This window comes from Hemitrygon akajei, chromosome 12 (genome assembly GCF_048418815.1).
Source record: "Hemitrygon akajei chromosome 12, sHemAka1.3, whole genome shotgun sequence".
NCBI classification, from domain to species: Eukaryota; Metazoa; Chordata; class Chondrichthyes; order Myliobatiformes; family Dasyatidae; genus Hemitrygon; species Hemitrygon akajei.
The window spans coordinates 22,080,895-22,095,893 of NC_133135.1; the positions used below are offsets into that span (position 1 = coordinate 22,080,895).

Sequence of the window (14,999 nt, forward strand, 5' to 3'; positions counted from 1 at the left end):
GTGGTCTATCTGACACCTATATCAATTTAACATGCAGCTCATTTCCTATCTGGTGACTCAGTAATTGTTATCTCTGCTCTGATCTTAGAGAACATTTAGTGTAATACCATATGCAAAATTTGCAGTCCTCTTCCAAAACCATCTTGGTAGATCATTAGGAGCAGCTTGAACATAACGTAAGATTTCACAGAATTCTTGGGCCATTTGGTAGAAAGAATACTGGACAGATTGGTTCAAGTCATGTTCAAATACTATTGTATATGTTACTCTCAAGTGACATTTACATCAAATAGCTATTTTACAATAATAATATTTAAAAAACACTCCGGCTACTGGGAATGTGAAGTAAGAACAGGAGGGTTAGAAATATCTTGCAGGTGATTCAATATTTGTGGAGGGAAACAGGATAATGAATTTTCATCAGCCTGGAAAAAAAGTACGGTGAGAATGGCTGAGAGGGTCATAGGGGTCTTCCTTCCATACATCAGGGACATTGGTCAGGAGCACTGTGTACGCAGGGCCCTTAGTATTATCAAGGATCCCACCCATTCATCCAACATCCTCTTTGACTTTCTAGCTTCAGGTGGGAGACTCCTTTGCATAAAAATAAGAACAGTCAAGATGGGAACAGTTTCTTCCCTCAGGCCATTTGGCTTCTGAACTGGGTGCCCCATTGCATTCAATCCGTTCTGTACCTTACAATATTTAATTCATGCACTTTGTTTATTGGTGAGTAATTCATTAGTAGGCTTCATCCATACTCTCATAAGGAATTGTGTGTTACATGTGTGTTCTGTGCTTTACACCCTGATTCAGAGAAATATTGTCTTGTTTGATAGTATACATGTGAATCGTTAAATGACTTGACTTGAGCAAAGTGGAGAGAATGTGGGCAGGGTGTCCAATTTGATAACTAATCTCTGGCCCTGCTGTGGAAGCATTCCTTTGAAGCAACATCAAATTACTGACCATCAAAGGAAACCACGGTCGATAAGGATGAAGTTAATGCACAAGTAACTCAACCATCTTGACATATGCTGGTGATATTAAACCTGATTCTGATTCTGGTTCGTGAAGCAACTTCACTTGCCCCATCACTGAACTGTTCCCACAACCTACAGACTCACTTTTGAGGACTCTTCATCTCATGTTCTTAATACTTATTGTTTATTTAATTATTATTATTTTTTTCTTTCTTCTTGCATTTGCACAATTTGTTGTCTTTTGCACACAGGCTGAATGCCAAGTTGGTGTGGTTTTTCATTTATTCTATTATGGATTTATTGTGTATGCCCACAAGAAAACAAATCTCAGGGTTATATATAAAGACATATATTTTACTTTGATAATAAATTTACTTTGAACTTTGAACTTTGAACTTTGAAAGAAGGAAGTTGATGAGGAAAGTCAAGACAGGATTGGCAGCCTCAGAATGAATCTGAACCCATCTAAACTAATTGAATTGAATTGAATTGACTTTATTACTTACATCCTTCATATACATGATGAGTAAGATACAGTACATCTCCATCTAAATGTGCAATGTGTAATTTATAGTTCTTTATAATAAATAGTACGTACAACAAGAAATACAATTGTATCAGCAGGTATCAGCCTGATGGCCTGGTGGAAGAAGCTGTCCCAGAGCCTGTTGGTCCTGACTTTTATGCTGCAGTACCATTTCCCGAATGGTAGCAGCTGGAACAATTTGTGGTTGGGGTGACTTGGGTCCCCAATGATCCTCTTTACATACCTGTCTTTGTTAATCTCCTGAATAGCGGGAAGTTCACAACTACAGATGCACTGGGCTGTCCGCACCACTCTCTGCAGAGTCCTGTGATTGAGGGAAGTACAGTTTCCATACCAGGCAGTGATGCAGCCAGTCAGAATGCTCTCCATTGTGCCCCTGTAGAAAGTTCTTAGGATTTGGGGGCCCATACCAAACTTCTTCAACCGTCTGAGGTGAAAGAGGCGCTGTTGTGCATTTTTCACCACACAGCCGGTGTGTACAGACCACGTGAGATCCTCAGTGATGTTTATGCCGAGGAATTTAAAGCTGTTCACCCTCTCTACCTCAGAGCCATTGACGCCAATAGGGGTTAGCCTGTCTCCATTCCTCCTGTAGTCCACAACCAGCTCCTTTGGTTTTGCAACATTGAGGGAGAGGTTTGTTTTCTGGACACCACTGTGACAGAATCAGAATCAGAATCAGGTTTATTATCACTGGCATCTGACTTGAAATTTGTTGACTTAGCAGCAGCAGTTCAAAGTAATACATAATCTAGCAGAGAGAAAAAAATAATTATAATAATAAACAAGTAAAAAATTACGTATGTTGGATAGATTACGTATGTATATTTAAAAAATGAAGTGGTGTCCAAAGATTCAATGTCCATTTATGAATCAGATGGCAGAGGGGAAGAAGCTGTTCCTGAATCACTGAGTGTGTGTCTTCAGGCTTCTGTATCTCCTACCTGATGGTAACAGTGAGAAAAGGGCATACCCTGGGTCTGGAGGTCCTTAATAAGGGATGCTGCCTTTCTGAGACACTGGCACCACTCCCTGAAGATTTTCTGGGTACTTTGTAGGCTAGTACCCAAGATGGAGCTGACTAGATCTACAACCTTCTGCAGCTTATTTCAGTCCTGTACAAGTTGCCCTTCCATACCAGACAGTGATGCAGCCTGTCAGAATGCTCTCCATGGTACAACTATAGAAGTTTTTGAGCGTATTTGTTGACATGTGAAATTTCTTCAAACTCCTAATAAAGTATAGCAGCTGTCTTGCCTTCTTTATAACTACATCGATATATTGGGACCAGGTTAGATCCTCAGAGATCTGGACACCCAGGAACTTGAAACTGCTCACTTTCTCCACTTCTGATCCCTCTGTGAGAATTGGTATGTGTTCCTTCATCTTACCCTTCCTGAAGACCACAATCAGCTCTTTTGACTTACTGACGTTGAGTGCCAGGTTGTTGCCGTGGTACCATTCCACTAGCTGGCATATCTCACTCCTGCACGCCCTCTCGTCACTACCTGAGATTCTACCAACAATGGTTGTATCATCAGCAAATTTATAGATGGTATTTGAGCTATGCCTAGCCACACAGTCATGTGTATATAGAGAGTAGAGCAGTGGGCTAAGCACACACCCCTGAGGTGCGCCAGTGTAGATCGTCAGCGGGAGGAAATGTTATCACCATTCCGCACAGATTGTGGTCTTCCGGTTAAGAAGTCGAGGATCCAATTGCAGAGGGAGGTACAGAGGCCCAAGTTCTGCAGCTTCTCAATCAGGATTGTGGGAATGATGGAATTAAATGCTGAGCTATTGTTAATGAACAGCATCCTGACATAGGTGTTTGTGTTGTCCAGGTGGTCTAAAGCCGTGTGAAGAGCCATTGAGATTGTGTCTGCCGTTGACCTATTGTGGCAATAGGCAAATTGCAATGGGTCCAGGTCCTTGCTGAGGCAGGAGTTCAGTCTAGTCATAACCAACCTCTCAAAGCATTTCATCACTTCTTCTCTGTAGGCTGCCTCATATTTATTTGAGATTAGGCCAATGTGTAGCATCATCAGCAAAGTTAATTAGCAGATTGGAGCTGTGGGTGATGACACAGTCATGAGTATACAGAGAGTAAAGGAGGGAAGAAAATGAAAGAATTCCATGCCGGCAAGTGAGACTAGATGGAAATCTTGTTTGGTACGGTCCAGTTGGGTTGAAGGACCTGTTTCCATTCTGTTTGTATCTATAACTCTTATTAACCTTGGCAATATCATTCAGAATAAGTTTTTTTTTAGTTGATTTGTTGACACCGGATGGTTAGTTACTATATGCAGATAAATATTATGTATCTTTATCCATGATCATGCTAAATGATCAAAAAAAAGATAATAATATATTGCTCAGGAAATTGTTTAGCAAAACACATGTGAGAATTATAGAGAAATAACTGTATGCGTTGCCTGAGTGGAGTCTACGACTGCACGGCTTTCTTCTGGGTACACCAGTTTCTTCCCACACCTCTGAGATGTATCATTTGTTAGATTAGTAAGCTACTATAAATTGTTCATTGTATAGGTGGCTGCTGGGAGAATCCTTTGTCTCCCCATAATCTATTCTTTCACACATAACCTGAATGGACATGTAAGAAACCATAGGCTCTGGGGAGATATGTGTATGGGGTTGATGGGAATGTCCAATATCTACGTTGGTAGCATGTATGGAAATTTGTCAGTCTTTGTTTATGTATAGCTTCTCATAAATTCTATTGTGCTTCGTTATGCTCCTGTAAATGAATCTCAAGGCAGTATATGGTAGCACAGTATTCGGTGCTGTGCAGAAGTCTAAGGCACATGTATATAGCTAGGGTGTCTAAGACTTTTGCACAGTACTGTAGTAATTTTATGTATTGCACTGTACTGCTGCTGCTGTAAGAAAACAATTTCAAGTAATCCGTGAGTGATGATAAACCTGATTCTGATACGGGTCTCTATTGTGGACTGAGAGTGGGAAGGGGGCAGGGAGAGGGGAATCATAGTTTTGAAAAGGGGAATGGAGAGGGGAGGGAGTGGGAAGCACCAGAGACATTCTGTAATAACCAATAAAACAATTATTTGGAATCAAATGACCTTGCCTGGTGTCTCAGGGGTGGACCTGTGCCAACCCCCTCCCCTTCTCTGCCACCTGTTCCACGCCCCTTCTGTGGCACTCTGCCCTTGCCATTCCCAACATCCTTTGCTCCCACCACATTTACAAACTCACTCTCTGCTCCATATTGGTAAATATAGTATTGTTCAAAAGTCTTACGCATGTGCCCAAGACTTTAGCACAGTGCTGTACGTACTTTGATTAAAAAATACTTTGACTTTGAAATGGGTGAATAAGTTGGTGTTTTAGATTGAAGAACTTTTATCAGAACTGAAAAAGGTTGGAGATAAAGCAGTTTTTAAGATATGGAGGAAAGGAATGGAAAAGGAATAATAGAGAAAGTCTGGGGTAACATGAAAGGCAAAAAAAGGTTACAAAGAGTGCAGACTGTCAGAAAATGTAAAGGACAGGCATAAAGAAGTTGAAGTCTGATTACCTCCAGGGTACATGAAGCGATGAGACTGGAATTCAAGGCCTAGTGTTTGGTGATCGGTTGGTCCTGCAGTCGATGCCGAGGATCAAGGTCTGGGGGTCAATCAGAAGACCAGGGGTCAAGGCCTGATCGCTGGAGTCCCTAAGATTGCAAATCTCTGCGAGTCCACTGGAGAAGTTGAAGCCCAATGTTAGAGTCCAAGTCCGCTTGATGATGGAGGCCAAAGACGGCCTAACCTGGGGCTGGGGGACTGTATGCACAGGGGGTGGGACAGGACTTGTTTTGCTGTTGTTGCACCTTGTTTTGTTGTGTTCTGTGTTGTTCTGCTGAGCAATGTGGGAACGCTGTGTTGGTGCTGAGCATTGTGGGAATGCTGTGTTGGTACCGGAATGTGCGGTGACACTTGCGGGCTGCCCCCGGCCCACCCTCGGGTGTGTTGGTTGTTAACACAAGTGATGCATTTCACTGTATGTTTCGAGAGACAAAAGATGTAGAACCATTATCGGAAATGAGGTATTGATTGTTCACTGACTGTGGCTTATGTACATGGCTCATGCTTTGAGCATAATGTCTTCATCTTGTATGATGCTGTCACAACTGGAGTCCGCAGGAATGATGATGTCAGCAAATAGCAGTAGAGTGTTTATTGTTCCTTGGATCACCTCGTCGGAAGGATACAAGTCTTATTGGCTCAGACTAGAATACTGTATGCTGCAGTTTCATGTTACTGCACACACACGCAATGTAAATCCTGTCCTGATGAATCTAGTAGCTAAAGACCAAAGTTAGAGAAGAACTTTTGGAAGCCCTACTTCTTTCTCCTTGGCATCCTGAATTGAATTCATATACTGTAGTTGCTGAAAGGATGAGTAATTAAAAATGTCCAGTAATCTATCTCTCAACGTGGTCACAGACCCCAAGGTTTCATGTTTGAAATCTGTGACCCATTAGATAAAGGAGTCATACTAATTGTACTTTTCAACATGCAATAAATGCCTTTTAAATATATTAATTGACATGTGCAGAGCAGAGTTGTACTTAACACCAAAGCAGGAAATGGCGGCATGGTAGTGTAACACTTTACAGCCCTGGTAACCTGGGTTCATTTCCCGCTGGTGCCTCTAAGGAGCTTGTACGATCTCCTCGTGACTGCGAGGGCTTCCTCTGGACGTTCTGCTATCCTCCCCTCCCACAACCCAAAGACGTACGGGTTACCAGGTTAATTTGTCACATGGGTGTAATTGAGCCACACGGGCTTGTTGCGCTGGAAGAGTATGCTGTCTCTGAAACTGTTAAATATTTAACTTCCCTTTCATGTTGTGTTGTTGCATGTTTGATAATGCTGCTGTAAAATGCTTTGGCACGTTCTGTCTATATTAAGGATAGCAATTAATGTAGATTCATATGCAAAACAGCTCGACCGGGGTGGGGGGGGGGGGAAGAGGGGTCGAAACATAAGAACATAAGAAATAGGAGCACGAGTAGGCCATCCGGCCCATCGAGCCTGCCCTGCTATTCAATAAGATCATGGCTGATCTGTTCATAAACTCAGCTCTATCTACCTGCCTTTTCCCCATACCCCTTAATTCCCCTTACTATGTAAAACCTATCTAACTGTTTCTTAAATATATTTAGTGAAGAAGCCTCAATTGCTTCCCTGGGCAGAGAATTCCACAGATTCACCACTCTCTGGGAAAAACAGTTTCTCCTCATCTCCATCCTAAATCTTCTCCCCGAATCTTGAAGCAATCTCCCCTTGTTCTAGTCTCACCTACCAATGGAAACAACTTTCCTACTATCTTATCTATCCCTTTCAAAATTTTGTATGTTTCTATAAGATCCCCTCTCATTCTTCTGAATTCCAGAGAGTATAGTCCCAGGCGACTCAATCTCACCTCATTGGTTAACCCCTTCATCCCTGGAATCAACCTGGTGAACCTCCTCTGCACTGCCTCCAAAGCTAGTGTATCCTTCCTCAAGTATGGAGACCAGAACTGCACACAGTACTCCAGGTGCAGCCTCACCAGTACCCTGTATAGTTGCAGCATGACCTCCCTGCTCTTAAATTCAATCCCTCTAGCAATGAGGGTCGGAGGAGGGAGGGAGATGGGTTGGAGAGGGAGGGGGAAGGAGGGGAGGGAGAGAGGAGGAATGAAAGAGGAGTGGGGGGAGGGGAGAGGAGCAGGGGAAGGGAGAGGGGGTAGGGTGAGGGGGAGTGGGAGGGATGGGGAGGGATTGAGAGCGGGAGGGGGAGAAGAGGAGGGGAGGGGGTGGGGCGAGGGTGAGGGGGTAGGGCGATGGTATGGGGGAGGGGGCGGGGGTAGAGGGGAGATGCTGGGAGTAGAGCAGTATTTAAACACCCGAGGTCATCTTCAAGGGACGATAGCTTTGTAGTCAAACACTCTCCTGTGCATAGCTGATGTTGCAATCAGCGAGGGAAATCAGAAACAGTTCCAATTTTCCCTCACGTAGAGCAAGGGGAATTGAAGACTGCGCTAAATTCTCGTGGAGTCATTGAGCTGGTGATGTGAGTGATGCTCCCATTCTTGGCCTTCAGTCACATTTCGTCCTTAGCTCCACCCTGTATAGAATTTCCCAGGGCCCAGAGAGGAGATGGTCAGGACGCAGTCCACTGCCAGGCACTCTCTGATTCCGACTTCTGCTCCCTTAACTCAACCGAGCTGTCAGCGAGCGCAAGCCACCGGGGTTACTCCTTAGATCACACGGGGGACCGGCACCTAACGCCCGGGAGCTCCTGCAGTCATGAGCCGGGTCAGCTTCTTCGAGGTAGGAAGAAACGCAAAAATAGTGGCGGTTTTCTGCGTGGTATTAATGAAAGCGATCTGCATACAATGAAAGAGGGTGTGCAGGGTTTTTATCTCTAACATTTAGCGATGTACTGCTGTATGGAGTGGCTAAAAGTAGTGTACGGTTTACTGCTACACTGTCTAATTCACACATTGTAACTGCTTGATACCCTGTCATTATGAATTGCACATTTAGATGGAGACGTAACGTAAAGATTTTTACTCCTCGTGTGTGAAGGATGTAAGTAATACAGTCAATTCAATTCAATTCTGGGAGATGGAAACAGCTTGTAGCAACGCTCTGTATTTCGGCGGAGTGGATGTCAGTATATCTCGGGTTCATTCAGACAGGAACTGTCGCCTCCTATAAGTGATTTCTGCATTAGTGTCAAGAATACCAAAAGCATGGACCAATTTCTTGAAAACATTCACATTACAAATCCTGAATAGCACGAGAAAATATCTTGAATTATATGGAAGGATCGAAACTTTAATAAATGACCGCCACAGTGAATGCATTAGTAGAACAGATTGATATTGGTGAATATGAAGAAATCACTGTGTCTTTCAGACAGCCAAAATACTTTGACTTTATTGGAGTTTGGGGGAATGAATTAAGGACTGGTTTCTAAATGCTGGAAAACTTTCAGGATTGCAATTGATTTTAATTCTAGTTCTGGTGTCTTGGGCGTGATACAGTGTACACTAATAACTCTAGCCAATAAAACTCTCTCAGATCATATTTCCTTTGATATAGAAACACAGAACCATGTCGCACACAAAGAGCACGAGGCTTTTGTGCTTTGCCAGCTTGATGAAAACCCTCAGACCTTGTCCTCTCCATCATTTTTAACTCTTCCCCCCCCCCCCCCCAGGATTCATTCAATCCCCTTTTCAGAGTTGCTATTAAATCTATTTTCTTCACTTTCTCAGGCAGCACGTTACCTATCATGAATGGGTTTACGGTGTAAAGGTGCCATTTAACCCACAATATTATTACCATTGCTCAAATTTGTTCTCCCCCTAACCCCTCCCCTGCTTAAATCTCATCTATCAGCCATTTTAGAATGTTCCGGGCTGGCTTTATGGACCCCCCTACTCTCTGTAATCCAGCTGTCATTCAAAAGTGCCCATGACCTAATGTCATGTCTCATGTCTCCAGTACTGAATTGGTTAAGTAACCCCTTGATTACCAATAAATTGAGTCTCATCTTTATAATCCCCATCCAGTCTTTTAACCCTCTGAGAGCCTCACTTCTCCGTTATCAATCGTGCATTTGTAGATCATCAACGAGAAACAAAAAAAATGAAAATAATGGAAATAGACCATATGACAGGAGACCAGATTTAGGCCATTTGGCCCATCGAGACTGTTCCGACATTCTATCATGGCTGATTTATTGTCCTTCTCAACCCCATTCACCTGCCCGTGACTTTCGATGCCCTGACTTATCAAGAACCTATCAAGCTCCACTGGCTTGGCTTCCACAGCTGTCTGAGGCATTGAATTCCACAGATTCGCCATCTCTGACAAAAGAAACCCCTCCTCATTGCAGCATCTACTGAGAGGGTGAGGCAGAGTGCCGAGGCAGGGACCAATCCTGTGCATTGGAGGAGGTACAGGAGCCTGAAAACCACACTCTGTGATTTTGGAGCTGCCTCTTCCTCTCCACCATCAGATTTTTCAGCCTGCCAGCAAATTCTTACCTCTGAATCAGAGAGGTCACTGTGTAGTTTGTGCAGCTTTAGCCAGCTCGACAGCTCCCGGCCCTTCTTCAGCCCAGCGCGTGCGCTTCACTGCGTCAAGTGTGTCCACTTCCTTGGCTGCACTGCACCCTAACTCGAGCTCAACCTCAGTGTCTGACTCAAAGGCGTTGACCGCTCTGAAATAGAAGCAGAGGTCATCAGAAATGCTCAGCAGGGAACAGTGACACAGAAAGGAGAGTAACTGCCTCACAATCTCAGTGATGAGGGTTCGATCCTGACTCCCAGTGCTGTCTGTGTAGAGTTTGTACGTTCTGCCTATGACCAGACAAGTTTCTCCTGTGTGTCCCCCCATACGCCGAAGACTTGTGTGTGTGTTCAGAGTGTTAGATGAGCGATAGAATCTTTGGGGAGTTAATGAGAATCAAGTTTAATATCTCTGGCATACAGTATGTGATAAAATTTGTTAACTTTGTGGCCGCAGTACATGCAATACATAATAATCAAGAAACAACTGTGAATTACAGAGAGTATATATATATAAAATAGTTAAATAAGTAGTGCAAAAATAGAAGTTAAAAAGTAGTGAGGTAGTGTTCAGAAATCGGATGGCCGTGGAGAGGAAGGTGTTCTCGAAATGTTGAGTGTGTGCCTTCACGCTCTGTTCCTCTGCCCTGATGGTAGCAATGAGAAGAGGGCATGACCTGGGTGGTGGGGGTCCTTGATGATGAACGCAGCCTTGTTGAGGCATCGCTCCTTGCTGTTGCCCTGGATGCTATGGAGGCTAGTGCCCATGATGGAGCTGACTACATTTACAACTCTCTGCAGCTCTCTTCAATCTTGTGTTGCTCCCCCATACCAGGCGGTGACACAGCCAGTTAGAATGGCCTCCATGGGACATCTCTAGAAATTTGTGAGCCTTTTTAGGTGACATACCAAACCTCCTCAAACTTTTAATAAAATATAGCTGATGTCATGCCTATGGGTTACGGTAGGATGAATATGAAAGGATGTTTGAGAACTTGGTGGTTGTGCTTTTACCTCTTTGGTGATCCGAGCTATATCTCTCTATGACTTGATGACCTTAGTGTCTGCAAAGACAGTAAAATAATTAATTTTTCAGATTATTGACTAATTGAAAGTCATTGACCTGAGATATCACACGTGCTGCCTGACCTGCTGAGTATCCACAGCATTTAGTGTGAGGTGGTTCACTTTGGTAAGTCAAATATGATGGCAGAATATAGCATTAATGGTAAGACTCTTGGCAGTGTGAAGGATCAGGGGGACTTGGGGTCCGAGTCCATAGGACACTCAAAGCTGCTGCGCAGGTTGACTATAGTTAAGAAGGCATACGGTGCATTGGCCTTCATCAGCCACGGGATTGAGTTCAAGAGGCCGAGAGGTAATGTTACAGCTGTATAGGACTCTGGTCAGACCCCACTTGGAGAACCGTGCTCAGTTCTGGTTGCCTCACTATAGGAAAGATGTGGAAACTATGGAAAGGATGCAGAGGAGATTTACAAGGATGTTGCCTGGATTGGGGAGTGTGCTTTATGAGAATAGGTTGAGTGAACTTGTCCTTTACTCCTTGGAGAGACAGAGGTTGAGAGGTGACCTGATAGAGGTTACATAAGATGATGAGAAGCACTGTTCGTGCGGATAGTCAGAGGCTTTCTCCCAGGGCTGAAATGGCTAACAGAAGAAGGCACAATTTTAAGGTGCTTGGAAATAGGTACAGAGAAGATGTCAGGGAGATCTCCTCTGTACCTAGATAGTAGTGAGTGCGTGGAATGGGCTGCTGGTGACGGTGGTGGAGGCGGATACAATAAGGTCTTTTAAGAGACTCCTGGATCGGTATATGGAGCTTAGAAAAATAGAGGGCTATGGGTAACCCTTGATAATTTCTAAGGTAAGTACATGTTCAGCACAGCATTGTGGGCCGAAGGGCCTGGACTGTGCTGTAGGTTTTCTGTGTTTCTGTTTACTCAACCAACCATTTGCAGGCATTTGTTCAGCTGTCAAGGTGTGAAGCAGTGGGATTCTCTTTTGAAATGTTTCTGGCTATTCCAACTTACACACAAGACTTTCTGCAGATGTGTGCGTACGTACACACACACACACACACACACACACACACACACACACACACACACACACACACACACACACACACACACACACACACACACACACACACACACACACACACCCCCCCCCCCCCCAACAACAGGTCAGGGGTCAGGCAGCATCTATGGAGAGGGATAAGCAGCTTTGGATACGAGTCTTGATGAAGAATCTCAGCCTGAAATGTTGACTGTTTATTCCTCTCTATAAATAAGGAGTTCCCAACCTTTTTTTGGATACCATTTAAGCAAGGGGGTCTGTGGAACCCAGGTTGGGGGCCCTGGTAAAGATGCTGCCTGGCCTGCTGAATTCTTCCAGCATTTTGTATGTGTGCTCTGGATTTTCTAACTCACCCCTCTTTTAAGATGTTTCTTGACACCTATATGCATCTGGACTAATAGGTAAAATTTGGTACCCATTCTTTGTTTGACCAGAGTCCTGTGCAGTACCTTGGCAATTCTTTTCTATATCAGAGATACTATATCAATTGAAGTTTATTATTAGGCACAAAATATTTTTATCTCACCTCTGACGCTCATGCCAGATATCTTGAATCAGACCCTCTAGTTACTGACAGCTCTGCGAGTGGCAGCAGCAGACATTATTTACTGACAATTCTGCCAGCATTATGTGATCTTATTTTCTTAACTCTTTAACTCTCCCTGTGGATCTTGTACCCGATTACAGATTAGGATTAATATCCACTCAGTGGCCACTTTATTAGGTAGCCCCTATATCTAAAAAAGTGGCTACTGACTGTATCTTTGTGGTCTTCTGCTGCTGTAGCCCATTCACTTCAAGGTTCGACACGTTGTGCATGCAGAGATACTCTTTTGCACACCGCTGTTGTAATGTGTGGTGATTTGAGTTACTGACGCCTTCCTGTCAGCTTGAATCAGTCTGGCCTCTCTCATTAACAAGGCATTTTCGCCCACAGAACTGCCACTCACTGGATTTGTTTTTGTTTCTCGTACCCATCTTTGTAAACTCTAGAGCAGGGGTTTCCAACCTGGGGTCCATGGACCTCTCAGTTAATGGCAGGGGTCCATGGCATAACAAAAGATTGGGAACCCCTGCTCTGGAGGCTGTTGTGCATGAAAATGTCAGAAGATCAGCTGTTTCTGAGATGTTCAAACCTCCCTATCTGGCACCAGTGATCATTCCATGGTCAAGGTTACTTAGATCACATTTCTTCCCCATTCTGATATTTGATCTGAACCTCTTGACCAGGTCTCCATGCTTTAATGCATTGATTTTCTGCCACAGAACAGGCTGAAGGTTAGAGGCCTGCATTAATGAGCAGGTGTACTAGTGTACCTAATATGGTGGGATTAAATTCTGCATTTATTCAATCACACATTGTGTAATTGTATTGGTGTCCATGTGAATCCCGTATGGACAGAATTTGCAAGTAGTTTAATAAGCAAAAGTGACCATGGAACATTGTAATACCTCATGAATACCTCATGAAAGGTTAAAGTAGTCAGTCAGAGGGTCAGAAGTAAACAGGATTTTCCAGGAGGCAGCACAAGCGGTCACTACAATCAGAATGCTTACCAGTAACCTCTGTACATTTGAATCATTGTCTCATCTTGTGTATCTTCAGGACTAAAGTGTATTGTTTCCCGATATTGCTTTTACTTTTGTTTTGTATATTGTGTACCCGATTCATTATTTTAACCATGCATATCCATTGAATCACAAAAGAAACAGATACTGGAAATTCGATAGTGATGATCATGAGGAAGAGCAGCACATGCCAGAAATCCACGAGCCACGTGAGTGCTGGACCTCTGAATGCGTCCAAAGCCGAGATAGAAAGGGATTTTATCAGTAAAAGAGTCAAGGACTGAGGAGGGAGAGAGGGAGAGCAGGAAAGCTACTGCTTCTTATTGACCAGCGAACTTGATCTAATCATTGGAAGTTCCATTGATTAAGAATCTGTCGAAATCAGCGAGGAAGAGATTTTCAAATGACGCTCTACTAATCCTGGGTAAATATAACTTTTAGAGCCTATGGACATGATCAGGAAATGTTGTTCTGGTCTATCAAGCCTAATTCCATCACAGTATCATTTATCTTCACATGCCATTAACTCCTCAGTTGCACAGCCATGAAGTCTTCTGGAGAAAAGCCAATTTATTAACATATTTTTATTAAGGCTTTTGTCAATATTACTCCTTCACCATCACCATCCCCCTAGAGCAGGGGTTCACAACTGGGGATCGACAGACCTCATACTTAATGGTGTTGGTCCATGGCATAAAAAAAGTTGAGAACCCCTGCTTTGGACAAAGCTGGCTAATTAGATACACAATCGGCTTGATGGTAGAAAGTAGAGGGAGGTGTAGAAAGTTCCTTCTTGAACTGGAGGCCTGTGACTAGTTGAGTTCCTCTGGGGTGGATGCTGGGCCCATTTCTGTTGTCATCTATATCAATGGTTTGGATAAGAATGTACCAGGCATGGTTAGTAACATGACTCTAATATAGTTTGTATAGAGGACAATGAAGAAGAAACCAAAAATTACAGAAGGATCTTGATCAGCTGATTAAGTGGGCCGGGGAATGGCAAATGGAGTTTAATTCAGTCAGCATAGACCAGTTGGGCCAAAGGGCCTGTTTCTGTGCAATTTACTCTGACTTTTCACATGAAGTATACCCAATTTTCTACTCCTGGTTATTGTTAATTTTTAAAAAAATGCAAACTAAGTTGTCCTCTTCTGAATCTAGCCCTGGCTAAGGAGTGAACAAAAACTGGATAATAATCTGTATTTGTCCAAGCCACAGTCTTGTACAAAGGAAGACTACACTGCCAGTTTTTTTTTTGTTAAAGATTGGCTTTGTTAGTCACACATACATTGAAACACAGATTGAAGTGCATCGTTTGTGTTGGGGATGTACTGGTGGTTGTCTGCAAGTGTCACCATGCTTCCGATGCCAACATAACAAGCCCACAACTTACTGATCCTAACTCATATGCCTTTAGAATGTGGGAGGAAACCAGGGCACCTGGAGGGAATCCACATGGTCACGGGGAGAACATACAAACTTCTACTAGACAGTGGTGTTACTCTAACCTCTATGCTATCCATTTTTAACTCTCTGTACTTTCTGAATCAGATTTATTATCACTGGCTCGTAAAGGTGAAGTTCGCTGATCTGTGGTGGCAGTAGAGTACAAAATTACCATACATTTCAAAAACATAAATAGTGCAATAAAAATGAATAACGAGATAGTGTTCGCTTTTGCAACAACCCCAAGACAGGAATCCTGGAAT

At 43.4% G+C, this 14,999-nt stretch overlaps 1 protein-coding gene across 2 annotated transcripts in view; it reads left to right on the top strand.

Moving 5' to 3' along the window:
- The window catches only part of LOC140736788 (very-long-chain enoyl-CoA reductase-like), a 107,461-nt gene that overhangs the window by 1,100 nt on the left and 91,362 nt on the right, over window positions 1–14,999 (top strand). Inside the window, exon 1 of one of the 2 annotated variants that reach the window (XM_073062712.1) lies at window positions 7,621–7,870. The exons of the other annotated variant lie outside the window; for it this stretch is intronic. Coding sequence (XP_072918813.1) covers window positions 7,847–7,870 — 24 coding nt within the window. The 5' untranslated portion in view covers window positions 7,621–7,846. Of the gene's footprint in view, window positions 1–7,620; window positions 7,871–14,999 lie in introns of those variants that run through there. 2 annotated transcript variants of the gene reach the window in all.